The 27,938-nt window shown below is 33.4% G+C and overlaps 2 protein-coding genes across 2 annotated transcripts in view; both read left to right on the forward strand.

Annotated features, from left to right (window-relative positions):
- The window catches only part of LOC140061937 (phosphopantothenoylcysteine decarboxylase-like), a 73,856-nt gene that overhangs the window by 4,644 nt on the left and 41,274 nt on the right, over positions 1-27,938 (forward strand). The window contains exon 2 of the mRNA XM_072107942.1: positions 24,890-24,971. The gene's annotated coding sequence lies outside the window, so the exon portion shown is untranslated. The remainder of the gene's footprint in view (positions 1-24,889; positions 24,972-27,938) is intronic.
- On the forward strand, positions 747-5,602 carry LOC140062884 (uncharacterized). Its single transcript, XM_072109270.1, has one exon. It carries the CDS (start codon positions 1,207-1,209, stop codon positions 2,650-2,652), a length of 1,446 nt encoding a protein of 481 aa, XP_071965371.1. The 5' UTR covers positions 747-1,206; the 3' UTR covers positions 2,653-5,602.

Consider the following 27,938-nt stretch of genomic DNA (forward strand, 5'->3'; position numbering starts at 1 on the left):
GGGATTACTTCACATCCAACCGACAATTAAGAAAGACACAAAGTACAAATAACTTATGCGTTTCCAAAATTTTTTAATCATGTGCCATTACCAATTTATGGTTACTTAAGATCTAACTAATCTATCTATCTATCTATCTATCTATCAGTGTGTGGATGAAAAGATACCATAGAAACTTAATATTCTGTTCCTAATAAAACACACAAAATGTTGCCGACAAGTAGGTGGATTGACGCTTGGTTTAAGACCAATTCAAGTGTAAATTCTGTTCAGTAGGGTGTGTTACTTTCAATTACCTCAGAGGATTAGATTGAACTTTTCATTCAACTACTGTGGTTCAATCTATCTATCCATCACTTATAATTCTCGTCAAAGTTGTCAGATTTCAGATTAACATTACTGTAGATGGACGTCTTAAGCGGTAAACTAAGAGCAATCAAGCACATCCCATTTGAAAGCTAAAATGAAATTATGAACTAACTTTTGATATATTATATGTTTGCAATCCTTCGTTCAAACAATCTTGAAGCCACACCAAGTTGGTTTCTACTGAGAAAATGTTCAGGACTAGGCCTACCATGGTATCCGGAAATTTCTTCAAGTGCTGGAAAATCATCTCCAGTTGAAGATTATCCACATATTATTTTTGTTTGAAAAAGATTGTGATTTATGCATTTATAGAATTTGTGATGAAACGATTACAATATCAAACGAATGTAGTATTTTGTTGTTTTATAATGCCCCCGTCGACAATAATTCGTCAACACGATGAAAATTCGAAACCTTACAGCGCCGCCTATCGATATGTTACTTTTTCAACATGTTGACAATCAGTTAAAAGGTTCCTACGATATAACTTGAATCAGTTGAAAGTTATGCTTAACCGACTTAAGTTCGCAAATTTGTTTTAAATTTGGAATAATATTTCGGTTGCTCCGTTGCATACTATAAAGTATATTTTAACGTATTGATGTAGTGTTTGACTGAAAAACAAGCAGTTTTGTTTTTGTGGGTGATTCACGCCACATTTGAACTTGACCAGTGTATTGCAATCATCACTTGAGGCCGATAAATTCGAATTTCCGAATTTGCTATGCCAATTCGTCGGTGAAACACTCCGGCACCACTGTATTTAGCCAGTGAATGGTCAAACAAGCAGCATAGACGTACCTAGTTTTGTACTGTATTGTAGCATATACACGAGAGATGCAGAAACATAATATTTTACAAGTGAACCTACGCAAAATCTGTGTCGTAATATTGTTTAGTTTGGCGAGGACTATAAGCTGTATAGAGTTAGTTACAGGGCCTGAAAGTACGTCCGGTGTTGTTGGACAGTCAGCACAACTTAACTGCCATGTCAGGAATAAAGATACCATGAACGTTGTCTGGTTTCACGTGGACTCAAAAACATTCATTTCAATTGATACCTACCTAAGTGTTATTGATCTGGATCGTAGATCACGTTATCATATTAAATCACCACGGGCAGAAGAGGACTTTATACTGTTTATGGATAAAATAAGATTATCGGACGCTGGAAGTTACCAATGTGGATATCTAGATGGAAATCGTGGATTTAAAATTTTGGCTTCTGGATTGTTAATTGTTCAAAAACCGTTGCTACCAGGCTCACCGTCATGCGAGATTAACACGCCAGGAAAGACGGCTGATGTAGGCGATGAAATTACATTAAAATGCGCAGCAACTGGTAACGAGCTTCAACCACTTTTGGTATTGTATAGAAACGGAGAACGGCTAAAAGTGGAGGAAAGGTACACTGTTAAATACACACTAACACTGGATGAGACGGACATAGGAATAGAATTTGCATGTGTGCTTAAAAGCCCAGAGTTTGTAGCACCACGTGTTTGTAGCATGGTACCACTAGTTGTTCGTCCAGAGGTACGAATTGTTCCGGAAAAACAAGAAGTATTCAAAGGCTCAGACGTGCGCTTTACATGCGATGTTAGTTCCAGTGAAAACATTGTCAGTTACAGTTGGATTCATTTGCCATTATCTGTGTTATTATCCAGAAGATATATAGAAGAAGAAAATGGGCAAGTTTTAAGAATTTTAAACGCCAAATATACAGAGAACAACACGAAGGTCACTTGTCAGGTACGAACCGAATCTGGTTTAACTTCACGGGCAAACGGGACGCTGCTTGTATACAAACGTCCAAGCGAATTGTACCCGCACTCCACAACACCTAGGCGCGATTTATTAACAGCACAGGACAGGTTTAAATCAGACACAAGGAGCCCGAGTTACTATGATGATACCCCAACGATATCATCTCCAGCAGGAACTTCAACAGTGATTCGACCTGTTGTTGCTATGCTTGTCGCCGGTGTTGGAGGAATAATATTCTCACTGTTGATAATGACAGCCGTGTTTGTATTTACCAGACATGAAGAACAAGAACTTCTAAAGAAATTTCCCCATGTTACCATTGAAGTGATGGATAGGCAGCATCGTTCTCATCCGCTTGAGGAGAATTCACTTTCTTTAGGCTCCCGATCTTATTCTCTAAATAACCATAATGTACGAGACACTCTACCGGACAAATATCCAGTATTTTTTGACAATCCATCTTTCTCACATTCGCTGGAAAATATCTTTACAGTTGGAACGGAAGCTCGTGAATAGTGTTTTAATTGGGTAATGCTCAGTGATCAAATTAATATAAATGAATTATTCGAAATAGAACAGATTGTAGGTTTACTAAGAAATATGCAATATTTGAAGAAATCAAATATATAGATTAAAATAGTTTGTTTATAAATGAGATTGATAAAGAATATGTTATAGTTATTATTATCATTATTATTGAGAGAGTATAGGATGTTATTAATTTTAAATGCCTACGAAAATGAAAACAGAAAAGTGTTTTTCTCTCTTCAAGTAAGGATTAAAATGAGTTGTTAAGTTGGACGGATGTTCGATGTAAGGTCTTGTATCCTGTGTGAAGCCCATTAGTACTAATAGGCCTACATATAAATTAATCTTATGTTTTTAATTTACTTTGTGTACATATGTAATTTGTGCTTGTCTGCAGGCGTAATGTTCAAAGTGTAAATATAACTTATTGAATTTTGTTCATAATTGATTATTGGATCTGTGATGATTCTTATTATCTTGTAAAAATCTGTGCAAGAAAGTGTATTTTTAGTTATTTTTGTAAATATTATTTTGACTGGTATAGAGTAATATTGAGGTGGTAAAATCATTATAACGACAAAATGGCATTTTTATAAATGACATTTTATATCTAAGTAAAAGTTAGTTGGTTTACTTTATTATGGATTACCTCATGAAGTATTTAATCTGAAGTTAAATAAATTGTGGATTTATTTCTCAAGAATATTAGTTCATCTGAGATATATTTAATTCTAGGTAGGATGGTATAGACACATACATCACATCATTTTGGGAATTGGGAAAACTATACTGTACTTGCAGTACCTGAACCCTTCAGTCAAACATCGTTAAATATGATTATTATGTATTTTAGTCATGATTTCTTTACTATTAATACGTCCCTATCAACAACTATCACGGATATTAGACAAGACATATATACATGCACGGTCACTCTTCTCAACTAATTAATTGTAGTGATAAATCACGTGATTAACGTTTTAAGGTGTGACGTTTAACAGTAGATTGGGAAAAAATATCATCAAAATGAATAAAATACATTTTCTATGAGAGCTCACGTTTTGAAGTGATACTGATAGGGCCTATAAAGTTTTACTAGAGAGAATGTTTCTTTATTTTGAAAAAAAATACACTTTCCATACATTTTTAGCTAGGTCACAGTCTGGTGACATCGTTGATCTTGTTTAATATGCAAGGTGAAGACTTCAATCAATGTATTGTATTTTCATTTCAAAATCAAGAGATAGTTACAGTAAGTGGTCATTGTAATGGTACGTACAGAGAAAAAACTTATTGGAAACTGAATTTAAGTAATTTATAGAATTGCAATACATGGTGTTCTATATCTTTAACACTAAAGATATTTTCCTTTAGGAAGTTCAGACATCACGTTTTCATTAAAGTATTCCCATTAGAAATATGCAAGTTCGTTATCTCTTGTATTTCACACCGCTATAGACAAGATCTGAGTGGAACTTTTTCAACAAGCCGTTCCAATCTGCGAGTAAACGATCTATAAGTATTGACACCTAAAACAAATTATTAATCTTCATATCCTAACTTTAATCATATTATCGTAAAATACTATCGGTTTTACTAACTTACTTTAAACATGGAACTTTATAAATAGATGTTTTATTGACCTTTAAATTATACTGACCTCAAAAAATGAAAGCACAGTTTGTTAGGTGTCTATAGTTAAAAAGGGTTCCTGTTAGTCGCTAAACTGTTGTCATTTAGGCGTACAGTTGCATTTAATTACCATTGTAATCTGTTTAAACTTTATAAACCGAATTTCCGAAATAGAAGGAATATATTGAATATACAGCTTCGATTATCTATAATAACAAGAAAGCAACAGAAAACAATATTAAGACAAATCAGCTTGTATTATAGAATAAAGGTTCTTTCTTTTGCTATTCTCAACCAGTTGTTTTTATATTTTCTCAGGTCATCTCTCTCCATCTCATTTTGATTTTGGCTCTTTTCCTATACCGTATTCCTGTGTGTACATCTATTGTCATAGAGTCTTGCAACGTGGCCTGCCCATCTCCACTTATTAGCAATTGCTTGAAACAGATCTGGTTTTTTTTTATCTTGCACTTATTACTTTGCATGGTAAATACTTTGTCCAGCATTTTCCGTTCCATATTTCAACTGAGTTGATCTTAACTTATCCTGGTTTTCTCGCTCGGTTAGTCTCAACTTTTCTGATCCGTATGTGATGGCAGGAATAATGCACCGGTCAAACACTGTCTTTCTGAGGCACATTGGTATTGATTAGTTGCAGAGGATGTCTTTGAAGCGGCCAAATCCTCGCCATCCTGTTAATTCTGTCTGCAATTTCTTTACTTGGATTTGGTAGGCTGATTGTTTGTCCAAAGTATTTATGTTTGTTGGCTTTTTTAGTTTCTGTATCGTCAATCACAATGTGTTGGTTTGTGTCGAAATGTCTTGCTTTCTTCATTATTGATCGTAGGATTTATGTAAGCAATTGATTCGTTTTAACTGCTGACTTCCTAGTGTTTTCACATTTTACATTATGTATAATCAGTATGTTTTAGTAGTTTAGTAGTAGTATAGTACAGTACTAGTTTTGAAAATAAATGTTTTAATCTCAATACTTCTTGTCTTTTCTTGATATTCAAATTATTTTTCAACCCGGGTGTTCTAGTACAGACGATTTTATACTCATTATTGTAACATTTTAACGATATTTAACTTCTGATTTATTGTAGTTAGTAATATAAGGTATTGTGTAACAGTATGTAATTGTCGAAGAGGCTTAAGTGAAACATCAACATTACTGACGACTTTCTACATTAGTAATAATTAGTAGAGTTCTCGATACTTGACATCGACAACTATTTGTATGTACCGTATATGGTAGGGTTTTTGCAAATCACTGCTGTAGGCCTAACATTAAGATATCTTATTAACATTTTCAAATGACATCATTACATTTCTAGTCAAATACCGGAATAAATAAATGCAATTACTATCCTGATTGAAACATTTAATTATCAATTTAATATCACATAAAGTTACAATAGACATACAATTACATATATGTTAAGTATAGTTTTTTTAGAAACTCAAAGTGAAACATTCTTTGTTTTCCGTTATAAAATATTCACTTGGGATTTGAATTCCTGTTCTGGAACATTTTATTATCAAATCAAACTTTAATTCGATGCGGATTGACGTTTAATAGGCTTATATGTACCATAGGCCTATTCAAGACATTTTTTATATTCAGCTGAATAGTAATCTATCTTTTAACTATAAGGCCCCTACTAAGGGACATTTTCACGACCCAATAAAGTTTCCACTTATAAGAGTGTCTCTATTTTCGCGAGAAAGTTTCCGCTTAATTAATTTTATGTTTGCTTACATCGGTATAACCCCTCATTTGCGACAACCCTTTTCAGGAGGGCATTTACCCGTGAAACGGACAAGGGGCAATGTTTAAACATTCAGGCCCTTATGGTTAGCCCCATTCAGAATTCATGTGATTGATACTGTAATTAAACAAATTGCACAGTGGCACCGAGCGTAGGATATTGAACTATTGAAAACACCTATGTTATTAACAACAATGAACTGACTCATGACATTATATCCTGTAATACATGAAATACTGAAAGCAAATTTAAAACAGATTACACAGATTGTATAGTTATGCTTAGTTTATTGATTGGTACGTATATTCGTGTCTACACTGTTACCCAACCAAAACCGATTATGTTCGGCGATTCTGGTTTCTGCGGTTTACCAAACCCCTGTCGTTCAGATCGATTCTTAATTTCATCAACTGAAATCGAACGATTCACAAGATTCGACACTATTACTTTATATAAATGTTTGACGTGTGAAATTATAGGGTCATGTATTTCACCTTTACTTGGAAATACTCTCTGTTAAAGACCCTGTGACTATTTTGATTTTTTAGGCACATTGGAGCTCCAATGACCCCGGTGAAATCGTGCCGTAAGTGCAAATGAATTGAAATATAGGTTTTAAGCTTAAGTTTTTCCCTGAAGCGACAATGTAAAAAAGGTTAGATTAAATGAATTAGGTGTGTTCCCTGCAGCATAAACTTGACAAGATACTTGATTGAGTTGCAACTTAGTTCGGTGACTTACAGATCATTAATCTGATAACGAAGGCTTTATTAAAGTCATAATGTATAATTAGATTGGACTATAGAAGCAACAAACCTCATATGAATATAAATATAATAATAATGTATTGAACGCTAGTATTGAATACTTGTTAAAATAAGTTATATGTTTTGGATTTTTTTAAAAAGCAATAATGCGAGGGTCCTGCTTGCAGGAAATGTACATAATTACATTAGATTAAAACATTAATTTTCTAGTATTATTTTCAATCCATTACCGTAATCGATCAGTGTTGTGCCACAACATTGTAACAGTCCGTGATGTGATGGGATTATCCAATTGATCTAACATAGATAGTCATGACGCCAGTAAAGTTGACATTGACATTTTGGTGGATCTGATCTTGTTTTAACCTCTGTCTGTCAAATGACAGGGGATTTTGAATGATCTCAAAGGTGGTTTTTCTAACACGCCCTAATTATATAGGCCTACTATTATACCTCTGGAGTATTTTATTTTAAAATGTGTCAAGGGCCTCTACATGCGGCATATTTTAAAACTTTCACTTGCATGTATAAAAATAGACTCTTACGCAGGATGATTGTACGGGTTTTTTGTTTATAGTTTTGATAGTAGGGGGATAGTAGGCCTGGTGATAAGTACTTGTTTATTTGTTTGATTGATTGATTGATACATACAATTATCAGAGATGTAATAACAGGTGATATATACACCTGAATTGAAATAGAGAGAATGAAGAGGAAAATATCAATATCCAAAATCTGAAGGAAATGAAGGACAATGCCTACACTGCATTAAACATATTTGACATGTCTTTTTTGAACAGATAATCAGCAACTCCGTACTGTTTTTTTGTATATTGGATATGCGAGAGTACAGTAGCTCACTGCGAGGTGTTTGCGAGTGACCAGTCGAATACATTTGACAACCATCAATTCAATAGTTTACTCAGATTAGGCCATTCTGGGGCGCTTTCTGAACTGTCTGGTGTTTCAAAGCTCACGTGAATTTGTCCTCGTGAACTGTATAGTATATTATGCTGTAGGGCTATGGCTAGAAAGATCTCCATTAGTAATGGATAGCTGCCCAAATAGCGATAAGACCTCGTATCCGCATAAAAAAAATAGTAAAAGTTCAATCATGGAGAATTTCTGTTTTATAGCTAATATGTATGCCTTTAAATAATACCGTCCATCCTTCCATATTATATAAACTCAGTGAATGGATAGTAATCCATACAACACTTTTGTGATTCTTTTGTGAAGAACTAGTCTGTTCTAGAAAGAGTATTGTTTCAGTTGTTGTTTGAATTAAAAAAATTATTTTCTTTCTATTTTGTTTGTGCTTCTTGTTTTTTTACTAATGTTTCTTATACCTGTGTTCTTTGGTCAGTCAAATACATTATGTATGTGGAAACCGTTTATTATTATGAGGAGGAGTGTTGCAGCGCCCATGTGGCGGCTCTATATTGCTCTGTGCATAACAACTTCGTATCTGTTTGCAGATGGTTTTTTTCATCAAATAAGTTTTACTGGATGCTGGAATAGCAAATTGAGCACCATATATTCACAAATTTCTTATGTGGAAATAATCGTATCTTGGAGTAAATCGCAGTTGTTTTTCTTGTTGTTTCCTGAAGTTCAGCTAGGCCCTGCTTGTGCCTTTATTGTTTTAATTCAAACTCATCACTGCCCAAGAACAATGGTCTGCTAGCATCAGTGGGAAGCTAGCCCTGTACTTTCAATCTGACTGTGCATATTGTTATGTAAATGACCTTGTACACCTCATGCTTGAAGATCTGCTGTTGTCATGCTAATTAGCTATAGCTCTGAGTTTCTTCATGGTTTACAGGGCTGTGTAACCAACAACAATAACAGTTGTGAACTTCCTGAAGAATCGTGCTTAATTATACAATCTTTTAAGTTGAACTCCAGTAGCTGTAGTATCCACCTATTACCAAGGAGGCCAAAAAGAAAAACCAGGCGTGGTACAAGAGCTGGGCGTGACAAACACACTAAAAACAATCTATCATTTCCGGACTTATCATCAAACTCTCTCTTATCTAAAAACAATATTAAATTTTGCAGTATTAATACAAGATCCGTTCGGAACAAAACAACAGAATTTGTGGATTTCGTTATCGAACATAATCTGGATGTTGTTGCCCTTTCGGAAACGTGGCTTAAACCAGAAGACACATCAGTTATAGGAAATATTACACCCAACGGATACTCTCTCAAACATGCTCCCCGTGCTGGTACTAAAAGAGGTGGTGGAGTTGCACTTCTTTACAAGGAAAGCATAGCGGTTAAATGTTATGACACGGGATTATTACCAAAATCATTTGAACTGCTAAATGTGGAAATAGTCAGCAATGCATCCTCAGTTTTCCTCGTAGCAGTATATCGTCCTCAAAGCAAATCAACGGGTTGCAGTCTAAATGCTTTCACTGAAGAATTCTCAACTTTGGTTGATCACTATGTATTGAAGCCGGCTCCCATACTATTCGTTGGAGACTTTAACATCCATGTGGATATGCCAAATGATGCAGATGCAATTCATTTTCGGAATCTACTTGTAGCAAGCAGTCTTCAACAGCATGTGTCTACACCTACACACCGACATGGTCATACATTAGACTTGCTGATCACTCGTTCATCTGATCCTCCTGTTTTCTCAAACCTTAATGTCATTGATGGTATATCAGATCACTATGCAATCACATGTAATCTCCTTATCAAGAAGCCACCCGTAATCACTAAATCCATCGAAACTCGTCATTGGAATGCTATAAATTTTGAGACATTATGTAAAGATATCACACAGTCTGATCTCGGAACTTCGCTCTCAAATCTTGATTTATCAAGTAAAGTACGACTATATGTCACCACTTTGAGTGAACTTCTTGACAAACACGCACCACCGAAAAAGAGAACAGTAAAGGTCCGACCAAACACTAGTTGGTATAACAGTGACATCTATGCTGAGAAAAGAACAAAGCGTAAGCTTGAAAAGAAATGGAGAATCTCTCATCTGGAAATAGATCGTCAAGCTTACATTGCACAGAAGAGGAATGTAAATTCCATGGTAAGAAAGGCAAAGGCCAACTACTACATTGGCTTGTGTGAAGAACATGCAGCAGATCAGAAAGGACTTTTTAAAATTGTTAACCAACTCCTTCATCATCGCCAGGTATCACCTCTCCCAGATAGTCTTTCTGACTTAGATCTTGCGAACAGGTTCTGTCAGTTTTTCACAGACAAGATCAAGATCATCAGAGACGACTTCAAGATTGATGACATGTCATTTAATGAGCCTGTGACAGCTGTTCATCAGCATCTCACAACATTTACACCAGCATCTCAAGATGAGATCCGCAACATTCTGATGAAATCACCAACAAAATCATGCAGGTTAGATCCAGTTCCTACTTCTATACTGAAGAAGTGTATAGACGCAGTCGTTCCAATAATAACGGAAATCATTAACCATTCTCTTAATACCGGCATAGTGCCAGATGAACTGAAAATTGCTCACGTTCGTCCTTTAATAAAAAAGCAAAACTTGGATCATAACACGCTGAAAAATTACCGCCCGGTGTCGAATCTTTCTTTTCTTGGAAAGACTCTGGAGCGTGTAGTGACATCACGCATTACTCCATATCTTCAAAAGCATAATTTAAATGAGAATTACCAGTCGGCATATCGTGCATGTCATAGCACGGAGAGTTCCCTTTTAAAGGTACAGAATGATTTGTTACAAGGAATGAATGATGGGAAAATAACGCTATTGGTGTTGTTGGATTTGTCAGCAGCGTTTGATACAGTTGATCACCAAAGACTGATAACCCGTCTGAGAAATCGCATTGGCATAAATGGTGTTGCTCTTAACTGGTTCCAGTCATATCTTACAGGAAGACGTCAGCTAGTCTGTATCAATGATGCATTCTCAGATGAAGCTTGCCTGGAATATGGTGTACCACAGGGGTCAGTAATTGGGCCTGGCCAGTTTTCCATTTATACGCTTCCCCTTGGTGACATTATTCGCAAACACAGTCTACATTTCCATTTCTATGCAGATGATACACAGATTTATGTGTCAGTAAATCCAGTGCAAAGGGATGTTGCTGCAGCAATCAGTAAGATGGAAGCCTGTATAGAAGATGTTCGCAATTGGATGACAACAAATTACCTAAAGTTGAATGATGGAAAGACAGAGTTTATTATCGTCGGGTCTAAATGTAACATCTCCAAAATCAACATCACACATATCAGAATCGGAAACTCTAACATCGCTCCCTCATCGGTGGTCCGGAATCTGGGAATCATGCTGGATAGTAATCTCACTATGGAAGCACAAATAACAACTGTATCCAAAGCAGCATGCATATCGATTAGGAACCTTGGTCGTATTCGCGGTAATCTTAACAAGAAAACAGCTGAATTGATTGTACACTCATTTGTCACTTCTAAAATTGACATTGGTAATGCCTTGTTGTTTGGCATACCAAAATCTCAAATACAACGTTTGCAGCGCTTGCAAAATATGGCAGCTAGAATTGTAACTTATACAAAATCAAACGCTCACATAACTCCTGTCCTGATGGATTTGCATTGGTTGCCTGTTCAACAACGTATTAAGTACAAACTTGCGTTGTTTGTATTCAAGATCCTAAATAACAGTGCTCCTGCTTATTTATCTGACCTTGTGGATCGTTACGAATCATCCCGCAGAGGCCTACGATCATTGTCACAAAACCTTCTTCAAGAGCGTAGAGCGAAAAATCAGTGGGGTCAGAGATCTTTTTACGTTGCGGCCGCAAGTGTATGGAACAGCTTACCAGCAACAGTTAAATGCTCAACTAGTCTAAACAGTTTCAAGACCAACCTAAAGACGTCGCTATTCGCTGATGTTCTCGCACGTTGTTAATGCACAAAGCGCCATGAGCGCCACATGGGTGGAGGATACCGGCGCTATATAAGTTTTCATTTATTATTATTATAATAATAATGGAAATTTACTGAGAGGCATATGTGCCTGTCCTTTCTGTAGTATTTTAATAGTCACTCATTCAAAATAATGATCTTGATAATTTCTAGACCACGCTAAGGACAATACGGATAGTACAATTTGTCAAAAAGAAGTGAAAGCAATTGTGAACAGAAAGTACGATACTTTTAAATATATAGTTAAACGACTTTTATGTTGATGTTAACACAGATCGAAAGCTTGACGGGATGCGGCTGGCTAGAAAGGAAACTAGCACTATGCTTACTGCAAAGAAGATTAACAGGAGGGTCATCTATTCAAGTTTCCTTTATAAAATGTTTAATGTCAATTTTTTAGATAAACTAACTTAATATCCTTTTCAATGGACAACGTTTGGAAAGGTAATTATGATATTACTCTTTTAGTTATGACATATTTGAAGCACGTACCCAACCCTGAGATGTAATTTTAAAAAGTGTTTATAACAGCATATAAACTGCCGCAGATAGAATTTGTCTTTTATGTTATATTGTCCTTTAACTTATTTCATATACCGTAGGCCTACAATGTGTCCACCAATTAAACTTGTTTGAATATTAATACAGTGAACCCATATTAATGGAATAAGAATTCCCCCTTATATGTGTCTTCTGAATAGGAGTTTCCCAAGGAAGGGGTTTCTTCTGAATAGGTATGTCCCAAAGGAAGGTTATACTGTTGAAAAAGAGATTAGAGTAATCTCATCCTTTTCTGGAAATACAAAATTAAGCTTTTTAAAACAAACCCTCGATTTAACGTTTGACGGTGAACTCGTTATGCTTTCTTAAATAATTACAAAGAAAATGTTATACAGGCCTATACCATATATTTTTCTCATAAAACACACAAGGAACCACATGACTGTTCCGACCTTATCAGTGACAGTTTAGGCGATTCCTTAGGGGAATATTGTCTCCGTACTAAATTACATCTAATTTGCTTATATCTTTAAAACTGGGGAAATTGCAAATTATAATCAACCGTAGGCTATCTTTCTGATTTTATTGCCAAAAATAACTTGTGGACACGTGAGCAATTTAGGAAGTAAAATACGACAGGACATTAGGCCTACATTTAAAACGACCTGATGTAATTTTCCCCTCAATGGTTCTTTTTTGATAAAGATATAAATTAGTTAATTTCATAAGAAGTGTTTGCTATTAAATTAATCACTAAACTATTTATTTAGGTAAAAACAAAAAATTCTACATTAAGACAGTATGTGAAACTTTAATTTGACACGATTTGATTAGAAATTATTGAATATATACCCGAGGCTTAACGATATATTTGTAAGCTATAAGTTAAGTTATAAAGTGTAAGTAAACGTGTAGTTTCAGCAAACTATCCCCCCGGGGAGTGAGGTTACGCTCTCTTAACATACTTTTATTTAAAAGAAAAAAACTAAATAGCTAGTCACTCAGTACCGATCCATATTCTTATCAAAATTACACGCCCATCCGTAGCACCTGTCGCATCAACCAATCACACCAAAGATTTAGTAAACGTGGCGATTTAAAGTTACGTTTTCCTATGCACAAGAGAGAAGAAATCATGTTAAGTAGTTCATACAAAATGTGCAGATATAAGTGTTGTAATCGATATGTAAGAACACAATTCATATCATAAACAAGGTTAAATTGAGGAAGTTTGAATGTAAGTGTTCAACCTTCAGGGACATATTGTAGATTACTAAATTGCTTGATACACATTAATGTTTTTGAAGGTCTCCATTTTGAATATTATAGAGATGACTTATACATTCATGGAGGAAATTATAACTATAGTATTTATTTTTATTTTCAATCTTTCGACAATCAGAAACAAAAAAGTTAAACGGGACTGACGAGGTAAAGAAACAGTTTAAAAAATGTCGTCAAAAGATGTGCTTAACCAAATAGTAGTAGAATTCCTATTCAAGGGACAACTTGTGACCCCCAAAAATATCCCTTCTAAAGCGTCTCCTTTGAAGGGGTTATTCAAGTGTTAAACATATTTCCATTCGAAGGTGTTCCATGTTCTATAAATAAGGGGATGTTACTGTATAAGACGGTCAGTACTGTTCTCGCAATGGACAGGCCTTACTTTATAATTACTTTTTTCTGGTATGATTTTATTAATTTTCTTTTAAGTTTCGTTTCCAATATAGTCCCATTATTATTCAGCAAAAAGTTGAATAATTTTGTTAATATGAAATAAGTAGGCCCTATGTGTAAACCCGTGATGTCGATACCCTAATAATGTAAAATTTATAAGGCTGCTAAGCTAAAAGAAACAAAATATAAATATTGCTTCCAGTTTCATGGGAACCACCAGGATACTTTCAATATTCGAATGACGTCAATCTGGTACGATAAACGTCTTCTTACGTCATTCAAAAACAAAACTACAACACACTTTGTTTCATGCATGCCAAAAGATTGAGAGAAACGTCGTAACTAATTTAAAAGGTGGAAATATTCTATAAATCAATTATTTATTGACTGTGAATATTGTTATCTAACATAAAGGAAATAATATTGTGGTTCATAAAAAGTAAATATTCTATTATAAATTAAATTAGGGCCTGTGGAATAGATTTGTCAATAAGAAAATTAAATTTACAAATGTATTTAACTCTTACAGTTATTTTAATCAGTAGACAGACTATTGTAGATTATAAAGTTAGGCCTACATCCAAATCAATTTATTATTGCATTCATTTTCTTTTGTTTATTCCCTCAATATATGAATATGACTATTTTCAGTACTTTGACGTTCGCATGTCAAATGTGGATTATAAATCAAGATCTCTATATTGATAAATCAGTTAATTGGAAGTCACGTGATAAGTTCTTTCATACGTAATTCTAATTATAGACGATAGAGACGATCAAAACACAGGATGAAGTTCAGGGCCATTTTTTAATAGTGTAAAGAGCAATAATTTATTTAGCTTTAGATCGTCAAGCTTTTATACAGAGCTGGCGAAGAGCCGTGACGGTAATTGCGGTATACATTGAATTCTAAAAAGGTCTTTACAGTAACCAAACTTCAGTCGTTGATTAGCAAAATATGCATCCTAATACAATAGTACAATTATTATTTAAGTCATTGTTTTGGAAACGCGATTATAGAGGTTTTATTCTAAAACATTCTATAACATTATCACATATAAGCCTATTATGAGTTTGAATGTTTTATAAATAGGAAAATTGCAATAATGGCACACTCAAATTAATTTTGTCGTATTAATAAATTAATGTGTAAGCTAATGTTCTTATAGTATAAAAAAATAATCGTATTGTGCGCCAGTATTCATTGCAAAAATATGTTCCTGGCTGTGGAGTGTTAGCGAAATCTGTCCACAATACGATTTATTTGTTCAATCTGGTTTTTTTTATGTTCGTAATAGGGGACGAGGGCGCTGTTGTTCGTCCATTCTGTGGTCTTCCTTTTTTTGGCTTGTGTCAATTAACAAAACTGTGATCCTGAACAAAAGTAGTAAAAGTTACCGTACTAACTAAACCAGGTAATTTTCACCATTTTCCATAGTTAACCATACTAAAAGTAAAGCGTTTTCAGATAATAAGAATAGCTTGTATAGTATCAGATCAGCCAATAGTTTTATCAGATCAACGCATGGAACACTACACTTTTACACCAAACAATGAAGAATATGCGCACAACATCCAATATAGCGTGCACGTCCTTTAAACGCATCCTGTTATTGACCACATCTTCACTAATTCATATATAGTGCCCTGCACAGACCTTTCAACACTTCATTACAATGTAGTAGTACAGTAGTGAGTTTGCAAAATTGTATTGAACTATCATAGTTTGTCGAATAGGTGTTAATCTAATTTCTATTCGATGGCTAATAGAATACTGATCTTCTTGGAGAATATAGCACCTGTTGAATGTATCACACAGTAGCATATCTAGCAGGTTTATATCATGAAAGTTCACATATAAATTAATTTATCTTTTATTATCTATATTATTATGGTATTGTTTCCCAACAAGTTGAAATCAATGTTAGGAGCTTCTGCTCAACTTCTTACATTGTAACGAGTACTCAATGACTTTTAATTTTATATTTCAACTGTTTTATAGCTGCAGTGTTCTTAGGACACTGTCATTGTGTTAGGATACATATGCGAGCGAGCTGCACTGATCATCAGTACAAGAAGTATTTAGGATCAGAAAGGGCACCAGTTCACAATGTCACTAATCCACTGTATTGAATGATTGAATCAGCTGTGATCTTGGGCTAGCCAGTCATTCAATCTATCAATCAATCAATTCTGTGTTTAACATACACATAAAAGTCATATGTTAGTATATATTTCGTCTCAAGAAAATCCGGCGTACATTTAAAAAGTTCGTTAATGTTCATAGAGTATTAAGACATTCTTCGACATTTGAAGTTACAGAAATGACGTAGGCATTGAAACGTTTAAGCATGGCCAATATTTTAACAGAAAACAGTCGTTTTGACTATAATAAGGAAATCCTTATTACTATAGTAGTAATTTTTTCTTATAATACAAAAGCAATGTTTTTGAAGGCGGATCATGTCCAAGTATTATTTTTACCATGTGGAAACGCACTTCCGCCATTTCCAATGCTGTTTTAATGTTGGTTGTGTAATGGAAGTAATTCATTAGTGGGACTATCCTAATTGCCATTCTCTTCCTTATTGTATTGACAGAGTTTGTATATTTTAAAGACAGCAGAATATGTTGTGAATGAATTCAGTTCAGACTTGAAATGTAGCCAAAACACAAACTAAATTTAAATATGTTTTGGCTAACGACAATCGGAGAAAAATTATGGAATTAAAAACAACATTCCGAAACCATTGTTGTTCAATTGTACTGTAGGCCCTAATGGTTGATTTATTTATATTATCCGTTTTTTTTAAATTTTGACATTACTTTAATTTACACATTTAATAAATAGGGAATTTCACTAAATCAATGAAAATTATTTTATTTAAATTATATTTCAAATTGATGGTCGATAACAATAGCATTAGGCCTAAACATCTGAAATATTCCTAGTGTATTATTACTTATAATCTCTTATTTCATAATAATAATATATTGTGCAACATATCATTAGGCCTATTCAAAAGTGTTATCAACTGACATTTTTATTAGATAATAACTAGCAAATTTATCTTGTTAATTTAGGTAGTAATTGTTAACAAAAAACAGAAAACCTTTTGTAATTAAATTTTCCAAGTTGGTGAGATTTTAAACTTTAATTCCATGGAAACATTCATATTTACATACAAATCTAAATGGAATATTCTAGAATTGAGCACAACAAGTTCAAAAATGCTTATTATATGTAACAATGTGAATACTTAGTTATAGAACAATATGGTTTAAGTTATTCCTACCGTTAAATAGTTTTTTTAATGTATTGTTTTCTTTGGTTTGTTATTAATTAAATATTAGTTCCAGTATAATTTGCCGCTATGTTTTCTTTTTAGGACTTCTTTAAGTTGATTAAAATCTGAATTGGATTAAAATTTTTACATGATTTAATTCGGTCAAGTTATAACGATATAAAGTCTTCAGTGCAGAAAGACTGAAGAATTACAAAATTGCACTAAATAGGTTAACGCTATGTGCTGACATTTCTTGATCATTTTTCGATGATCACTCATGTAAACGTTAATTATGTTAACCAGGACTAAAGTTTGCCGGATATGCACAAGGTACTGATAACAACCAAAAGGAGGTTTTAGTACAGGCCTTGGGTGTAATTCGAAAGAACTTTCAATTAATTCTGAACCCGTTTTCTGTACCTCAATTACGACCTTATGCAGACTTCAAATCTGACTATTTTGAGAAATCGAGTAACAGTGTGAATGGCACATGGGTGATATTTGAAGCCTCATTCTTACCCGCGTGTCTGCATAAAAAAGAAACCCGTTTATTGTAATGGACAATGTAAAGTTAATTAGGAAGTTATTAATAATCTTTCAAAACATGTACGGATAATCCAACAAAAATGGAGATACGCTAGAACAATGCCACAGTAATGTGGGAGAAAAAATAAATTAGATTTCTTTGGAAACTCGCCTTATGACACTCAAACGCGCAAAAAATTGATGGCGATACCGTCTTCTATATATTAAGTTCATCCACGGAGAAATTAGTTCATAAAAACACATTTTTTATGGTTAAACTATCACAAACTAATTCTTAGGCTGAGACGGAGGAGACATTAAAAGAGAAAATGCTTAGAAATGTTGTTATCATATTCTGCAAGTAAAATGGAAGCATGTTATCCTTTTCCTTTACACGGATGCTTTGTCGCACATGTTATTGAAATACATGTTCCGTACGTATCTGAGAGTCTGTGTTGCGTCTTAGTAAACTCGCTGTTCAGGATATGCTCGAGGAAACAGCTCATTTGCGATGTATACAAAAACCACGTGCTGCGCGTGATGCTATGATTCCAATAATTAATTAACTAGTTTGGAATTTACTAGGTTAAATAAAAACTTCAGCAACATTTTCGTGAAGTTTAACTTAGTTGTACCATATGCCAAGTCTATTAATTGCAGACTTAACATATTACATTGCTCCGAACATGAAATGTGCGTATGTGTGAAAGAGTTCCTACAGATCTTTTATACACGCAAACGACATTCACAAATTACATTTTAAGTATTTACTTTAAAAAAGACGTGTTGCTATACATTGATGCATTTTCTATTTGTTTTCCTGTCTATCTTTAAACATAAAAAAAAGACCAAGAGACCGACTGTAGCTTATTTGGGTTTTCCTTCTATTTGGTAGGTCCCTTGGAAATCGACGAAATGCTAGCAGTAATCTACATTTTTGTCAAATTTTGTGACATCAAACTTTGAAAAATGCTGCACTGAGTTGAGTATGTATCAACAAGGATAGAGTAATGTGTAACAATTGCAACACAATAACTGTTATATTTTTTATTATAAAAAGAAAATAATAATATAACTATAGCAGTTTCAGCCGTTTTAAAGTTCTGTTGATCCAATAAATAATGTATGTAACAGGAAATGAGTTTTTCATCACGGTTAGTAAGATATGAGGGAAACTTAAATGATGACTGACAACCTGTCGTTGCGTAAGTTTTGGGATTTTGTTTATTATTGAATAAAATTATAATTGACTGTAACAACTGTGAATCTAACGTGGGAATATTAGCACCTGATGAAGTTTGTAACGTACCTCTTTAGACCTGCTACTAGTACGTCCCTTAGAAATTACCTGTTTTTCTTAAGTATCTGCACTTAAAATCGAATATGTAATCATAGAAACTTATCTCTGCATCTAAAGAAACATTTCTGTTTATGGTAATATTTTAAATAAGTAAACATCTTAAAAATATGGAAGAGTGAGCGCATACAAATGTGTAGGTAGCAACGGTTTTAATAAGAGGAAGGTATTCATATTCGGTGTGGTCTGCGCACCTGTGATGTCAATAAGAAAACATACTTTTTACATATAAAATACTGCAGTCAGTTTTGGAATTTTATTAGTTTATTCACCAATAATCAATGTGATTTGCGACTTTTTCTTCTTCTATATACATTTGATATTTACATCAGCTGCTTCAGAGACGATTTCACAAACCACAGGAAACGTTTGTAATTCAATGTTCCGTTTATCGTACTCCCATCGGGCTATAGGGGAGCAACTTTGCTCCCCCTCACAAGTCCCAAATAGCAGCTGAAGCATTGTCCCTTCCCTGGACGCCATCATGTGTTAAAATGTATTAACCCTTACGAGTTAGCATGGACGTTCCTATATTATACGGCCATTGTATTGTCTTATTTATTTACATTATATGTCATAGGCCCAATATATATATATTAATATTCATTTGCACTGATGAAGGGCTAGTGTTGCCCGAAAGCTCTGCTAACTTTTCTAGCTGTTTTACTTCTCGTTTTGATTTAGCTTTTCGCTTTTATTTTGTATCTCCATTGAGATCCAGCCACTGATACCCACGGCATTGTCATTTTTTCAGTAATTTGCCTTTGGATTTATATTAATATTCATCAGAATAGTAATATGTATAATTAGTATAGTTACCGTATAATCATTGTTGTCGTAAGTGGAAGGTTTTATCAGTATAATGTTATGTAATGAAAGAATGTTAAGATCAAAAAATGGTAATGTTTCTAAAAATACAGAATATAATGCGTGTTTCATTCACATAGGCCACGCCTAACCTTTTTTTGGTTAGGTATTTTACCCTTTGTGTTCTCTGAATCCAATATTTAGGTAAATAGGCCTAAAAAAGGTCATTCGTATTATTAAGTAAAAACAAAAACTTAAAATCGTCTAAGCTTAGTTGAAATATGTCGAGGTCAATTTATGTCATATAACATAAACATTACGAAGTTAAGATGGGAATATATACCAAACGTCATTGGATTTTCAGAACTTAACCAGTAACCCCCGCTGGTACTCGTTTCAAGAAACAAGCACTGACAAGACACCTGACTTAAGTTCCGTTCTTATGGACCATAATGTACCGTAACTTGTAATATCTAGGCCTACTATCTTTTACAACTTAATTGTAACGCTTTCGCAGAGTTTTAGTAATATAATAAGTCAATAAAAGTGTTTTTTCTTTAGTAGCGTGAAATGATGCAATCGCTTAATGCAGTTCACTCTATGAAGAGTGAAAGTCTAAAGAGTGGATTTCGCTCTAGATATAACTTAAATATGATTTAGATATCAGTACACTTTTTGACAAAAAAAATGGCAAATATTAAAAAATAGAACATTGGAAATATAAAAACATCTGGGCTTGGTGGAAACTGTTTCTTATAAAAATGTAAATACAGCTGTCAAGAAAATATTTTCTGTGGATAGAATATTGAGTGGGAGAAAATCTAATTCAAACTTAGTGTACTCATGTCTTACAAACTGGTGAACTGGTTAGCATCAGGGTGCAGAAACAGCAGAAACACTAATTCTTGCCGTATTAAATAATTGAAACTTCACCAATACGTAGTTGTAAATACATAACTAGGAATGTTTAAGGAAATTATATTAACGTGAATTTCGTCACGAGAGAGTTTAAAGTTGGTCAGGTCGTCGCCTTATGTCATAAATTAAGTACACCAAACACAAAAACCTTTAAATAATATGTGTTTTTAATATTAGTTTTTAAAAAATAAGCCTAATTGTTTATATAGCATGAATGACAGTCGAAGTCGATTTACTGAAAATGTTTTATTAACAACGAAATGATGATTTTCTCGAATATTTTTAATCGGAGTTACTCATTTGCCAATTGCAAGTGGCTTTAAACAGACTGAAGAAGACCGTAAAAATACGTATCTACCCGAAGACGTATTTATTTACTTCGTGCTCACATAATAAGGCGAACTTACTTTATCAGGGGGAACTTACGAGGTTAAATATTAAACTTCAATCTAATCCTTTAATCTTCATTCACTAACATGTGGACCTAATATTATAATGTCAAAGACAGTAGCTTACAAAAAAAACCTAGTTACTTCCTGATATCAACGTCTGTTGGTTAAAGTGGTATGGTATTAAGATTGGATTAATTTGTCGCCATCTGTCGCCGTCTCAGTCGAAGAAACTTTTCTAGTACATTTAGACATTGAACAAAATATATTAATCATATAATCTTCAAAAGATTGATTTCATTGAGAAGTATTGATTTGGTGTCATTAAGAAGATTTTAAAAGATTAAGGTATTTTCTTTCTCATATTATTTGTAGAAATGTGGAAATATTTTTGTTGTTGGACCATAATTATATGTGGCAGTTGATCAATACATTTGACTCTGAAAAGTATTGGACTTAAGTCAATACTATAAGGATTTTCTGTTGTTGCTTTCAACTAGATAGGAGAATATTTAAATGGGTAGGTGTTTTATATGCTAAATTGTGAATGGTGGGGTGGGTCAAACTTAAAGTATTTATGATTTATATGACTCTCCCCCCACATAATCACTTCATTGCATTTATCTATGTATTTTATTATATTGTGGAAATAAATTGAAAATGAAATTGAATACCGCTACAATTTTTAAAGTAACATCTCTCTCCGCTTTCCATCTCAATTCCTCTCTACTTATACCTAAAACGAAACAACAGACCATCACATGTCTGCAGCTTTTACCAAAATATTTAGGTAAACTAGACGATCATTTGAAACTGGTCACTTTAGAATAAACCTAGCTTCAAAAGTGTTTATTTCTGGAAACACTAGACCTAGATTGAGTTTATCAAGTATGACTGCATGGCGTTTATTAATATCATAAATTCATTGGAGACAATAATGCTACGATGTATTAGTAAGTTGTAGCCCATGTTGTGCCCTTCGTAATCTATCTTTCAATCTAATCTGTCAAAATCGTCAAACGTCAACAGCCGCTTATCATGTTTGACAACGTTCTGTGTCTTTTGCTTGCGAGACGTTTCCGTTCTTTAGATCCAAACAAGATTTTCGTTCCCTCGTTGGAAACCTGATCCAACAATGGTCATCGTTTAATGTTCCTCTATTTTCACCAACAACAATTCAAGGAAAAGTATCCTATTTTTCTTCTAAATCCATGTTCCAATTGAATCCCCTTTACCTAGATAGACGTATGGATCAACATTATCCCACTTATCGTTAACGTTGTCCATATATGTAACTATTACGCCTTTGTAGCCCAATTCAAACTTGATGATGTCAAAAAAGTGTCATCTATAATAATTTCAATCTTTGTTATATTCAATTATAGAGGGACAATGATATTACTGATTTTGACACAATTGGGGCAAATAACACTGAATTTCCCCTTTGTAAACTTTTAACCTTTTGTTGCTTTGTTTCATTAACTCTTCTAATATTGTTCAACACCATTTACATTAATTCATAAAAGATTATTTTTGTTACTGTACAGGTATACTGTTTTCCGACTGTAATGTTTAGTGAAATCGACTGTGTAACACAAAATCATTTTAGAACTTACCATGCCTAAGGTTCTGACCGTTGTATGAACTCGGTCTGATTTGACAAAACTTGATCTTCATTCTGATGAACCACTGATGTCCATGATTTGATAATACTATATCTGACAGGGTCAGGACCGCATCAGTACCAGTGTTTCCAATGTGCCGCATTCTGGATGACACCAGTGCCCTACGCTGCCAGTTGAAGTGTTTTGTCCTGTTGGTGATGACAAACCACAGTCAAAATGCATATAATAAGTCAAAAAAAAATTAGCATTACTAATGACTGTCCTTGTTTTATGGGTACATTTTGTTGAAGAATCAAGCCACACTAAGTATCTCTTGAGATGTCGTATTATCACTACTGTCATCTTCGTTTAATATGTAATATTTTGGCCTAATGTGCCTGTATAATGGACAAATGGTCACGGTCAGAAGTGACTGTATAGTAAAACTACGTATAGTTTACTTCCACAAAAATCGTGTGCTGCTTTAACGAAATCAAACCTAATCCAAGCATGGATTGTTTCTTTTTGATTGTATAAAATTATGTGATTGGTAAGAAAAGATATTAGGAAATTGTGGTAATTTATACGTTTGACCACAATATGAACGTTTAAAGACCGCAAAATATCTTGACAATAATTACGTCGTTTCTTTTAGAATAAAAACATTTTTTTATTCATACACGGTAAAAGGCTAACTAACATTTCTATATAATACACTTTCTTGCCCAACATTAATGTTCTGTATTTTCAATGCAATGATAAGCACCGGGTTCCTGCAAGGAATAGCCATGATATCAACAACGAATTTATTTTTAGATATAATTATTAATAGACTAATAGATTTTCGTTTAGTTATATGATCTCACAGTTAAGTCTATGGGTGTGTTTCTTTGGTGTCCCTTTTGATGTAATTTTGATTTCTATTTCTTACATTTTCTTTGTTACCAATTATTTTTTGCTATATTTTTTAAGTTAGCCGTCATGTCACATTCATCGATAAGTCAATAAACATACAAAAACTGTCACTATTTATTACTCTTATAAAATAGGAAATCCCGATAGATACATTTGAACGTGTTTCTAAGTTGTAGGTGTGCCATCTTGAGGGATACACATGCTAAGATAAGGGCTGTGAGTTTATCTTATTTATAGTGTTTCTTTAGGCCTACAGACCTTGTCTAACTTTTAATATAGGCCTAGTCACAACTCAAAATAGATAATTATTGATTAAGCTGTAAATATATGACAAAATTCGGAACATTAATCATTATTCATAATTCTCTTTGCGAATCAGCTACGATTTCGATCGACAGTAAGAACAATTTTACCAATTTTTTGCTTGTTTGACGAATAATTCAGCGCTGCACTATCACACTGTTAGATATATAGTACTAGTACGACTCGCTTTTCTTAGTATTCTTTAAAAAAATCTTTTATTTTAGAGTTTTTGTTAATTAGAGGTATTAAAAATATTATATATAAAACTACAGAGGCACAGAGTTCCGAATATGACTAACTGGAAAGCAAGAACAGAAACGTACCAACTTTTTAGAAATGAGGAGTTAACCGTGACCCACAACGAACTCATAAACGCCGAGTGACATTCAGTTTTAGAAAGGTCATCTGTTTGACCTTACACATTCGACATCTTCTTTGATTGGACAGTTATTCCCTGGCTATTGTGAGTCAATGAACAAAAACATTAACTGCAATACAATATTTAATGATTATCTGATTGAAATTTCTAACAGGTTTGAAGCGGTTTCTGGCCATTGTAAAGTAATTATAATAAATCCTTCTTATACAAATTCACTGAGGCAAGAATTGAACAAAATAAAACAATTATTTGCCGGTCTTCATATACTTGACGAATTTGGATGGAAACGGACACAAACACTATAACATAACTTTTTTTTAAAGAACTGCATATACTGTAACTAACAAACCATATAAGCTATTTCACTTTATATGCTAAATTGTTCAATAGCCTACAGATCTTACTGTGTTTCTCTAAAACAAAATCTTCTTTAGGTCTACCAATCCTGTTTTCTTTTAATTTTTCATTCCAGAATCAATTTTGGACACATCTGTCAAAAAACCTAATAAGTTGTAGACCTAGGTCAGCCTGGCTGCGTGCACTATATGCTAAAGGTAAGTTACAAATATACGTCTTAGGTTAAACTATGTTTGTTTGAAATTACAGTACCAACATTGCATTTTGTTATTGTCATCTTGGAAGCTGTGAGTTTCGCTCTTTTAGTTATGTGATTTCTTTATTTTGAATCACGCATTTTTATGAGTAAGCGAAATGATCTATCGACAAGAAGAAAAAATAGACCCAAATTAGATATGTTTTCCGTTTCATGGTTTCTTTTCTTTTATTTAAATGTGACAAACATAGATAAGCAGCGATATATTTGATAAACTTGGATACAATTATGAAATCGTAGATGTACAGGATCATAACTTGATTAGAGAGAGACTTGATTGTTAAGATGTTTCTGTTTCTAATATTAGGTAAAAAATTGAATATTTTAATGACTTTCAATCTGCAAGTTTAACATAAATAACCTCACAAAGTTACTGTACCTCACAAAAGTGGCCTAGTAATTGTAGGCCTATATTAACATTGTCATGCATATTATTCCATTATTCTGTTAATGCCTGACATAATGTTGACAGCAGATAGACGATTTAAACTAGAAGTAGGCCCGGGAGTAGGCCCTATTACAGTTTTGTATTGCGTGTGTAAAGTGTGAACTAATTATATGATGTTGATCGGTTCATTTCAACAAGAGTAGCCTGGCATTGCTAGAACGGAACTATACGGTGTGATGTTGAGATCGAGTTGGTGAGTGTGTTTGATGAAAGCAATTGTTAGCGTAGACCTATCGACTGTTGAAGTTTGTGTCCTTTTAAATAACACGTTTGTGTGATGATGTATGGTGAAGACCTTACATATATGAAACTACACAAAAAAAAAGAAAATCATGATGATAAGATATAGGCCTACCGGTATACGATATTTATGATATCAATATGATCCAATATTCGTATCAAATTTATATATTTTTGCATGCTATTCAACTTAATCAATCGTGGATTATTTTTAACAATGAAGCTGAATTGATTCTGTTTAAAAAATCTTATCTCTTTTTTTAAATTTGTAATTTTGTTGATTTCAGCGTGACTTCTCGTTAGCTTGGTTTTAAATGTTACTGGATGTTGATAATCTTTAGGCCTAAAGCTGAAAATGAAATTAAAGCGTTGTTTGTTATTTTTACTGCGTTTATTAACCATAAGCAAGATCGCATAAGTGCCACTCGCTGGTTCCCAAGTGAAAAACATTTACAGTAATAATTTTTATTTCCTTTCCTTTAAGCGCTATAATACAATTAGAATTTCATTTAGGCCTACATAGACAAGTCGTCATTGACACAACGATGTGACAGTAATTTAATCGTGTTTTTCGCGGTTGTTTTAATTGTGTCCCGACTTATACATTATTTAAGATGTTATAATCCAGTACTAGTAACATGTAGTGATGATAAACTACGATTTAACCCACAGAACATCTTTAGTATAAAAAAGTGCGTAGTAAGTATGATACGCTATTTCGACACTCTTTTTAAAGTGAGTAGGAAGAGGCGGAAGTTGAAGTGTTAATTAAGAATATTAAACAATTTTCAGATTAAGAGCTATACTTAGCCCTGAAAGTAGGCCTACTTACAGGAAACCAAGGTATGTCTGTAAAGTGATTAATCTACAATAATGAAAGGGTAAAAGCAAAAAACAAGCAAAATAGTCATTTCTTATGACTGGAAATAAGTGTGATTTACCTTGATCTTGGAATGGAATTGATGCTCAACTACTGTATTTAAGAACGAGAGTGTCTAGAAATGGTAGAATAAGGAGGAGGAATAAGATGGCTGGTGGTAGGAGAATAAATAAAACATAGTATTAGTACTTTTAAGCATTGCCAAAGTTATCACCTACCGCAACTTGTATGCTTGTACTACAATATACACATGTGTGTTTGTTTTTGTTTTGTACTATAACATCCACAATGTTCAAGTTTTCGTTCTGAATACAAATAACTAGCTATATAGGCCTACCAACAGACAATCCCTATGGATTTTTAAAAAAAATCGATATATTGGTGATGTACAAAAGCTAATTAAAATCTCGAGTTTTCTGTATCTTCAATAGGCCGAAAAACTAAATAGCACGCCCTTTGAATTTTGCCTAAAAAATTCATTCAGTTTCTGGTCGTTTAATCATGTTGAATTTTTGAGTGGTATGTTATCAGTATAAATACACAGTAGCCTAAATTTAATAATTATACAGCATTTTTTATTGCTGTCATGTTGATGAATATCGGCTGATTCTATTATAATTGATTAACTTATTAAATTAGAAAGAGATAATAAACTAAGAATCAACCACGTAAATGATTAATAAATGGGAAATTAGTCGTCAGTCTTAATTGATAGCACCTGTTACCACAGCAAAACGAAAACCTTTCTCTTTTGATTAAGTTTGTGTGTTATACAGCTCATACAGTATAGTTGTGTATAGGCCTATATAAAGTCTAATTACGGTAACAATAACAATTATGCTTGGTAAATGACATCACATCACAATAGAAATTGGTATGCTATTTTACAAAATTTATTACATATTTCGTAAAAACGCCGAACGTTGTTAAATTTTTAAGAAGAAATCCATCAAAGCAACAGCTGAAAACTAGGCTACCGGTACTTAAAAATAATAATATTGTATTTTAAAATCAATCAAGTAAATCTAAAATTGTTATAATTTTTAGAATCAAGTCTAAGATTTTCTTTCAGAAAACACAGTTTAAAATTAAATTAATATGTTTTCTAAAATGGCATACGCGTAGGACGACAACACAATAATTTTCGACCAAAATAGTCCATATCTGGAGTTTTTTCAATTAAGGGACCGATTTTCTATTTTAATTTGAAATAAGCAATAAATTTAAATGTTAAATTGTACATTATGGTAGTTGGAAGGATGATACTATAGTCAGTTAATCCAAATTGTTTAAATAGAAATAAATATAAGTTGAAAGTCGTATTACTATTAAGATACTTT

Source organism: Antedon mediterranea, chromosome 11 (genome assembly GCF_964355755.1).
Source record: "Antedon mediterranea chromosome 11, ecAntMedi1.1, whole genome shotgun sequence".
NCBI classification, from domain to species: Eukaryota; Metazoa; Echinodermata; class Crinoidea; order Comatulida; family Antedonidae; genus Antedon; species Antedon mediterranea.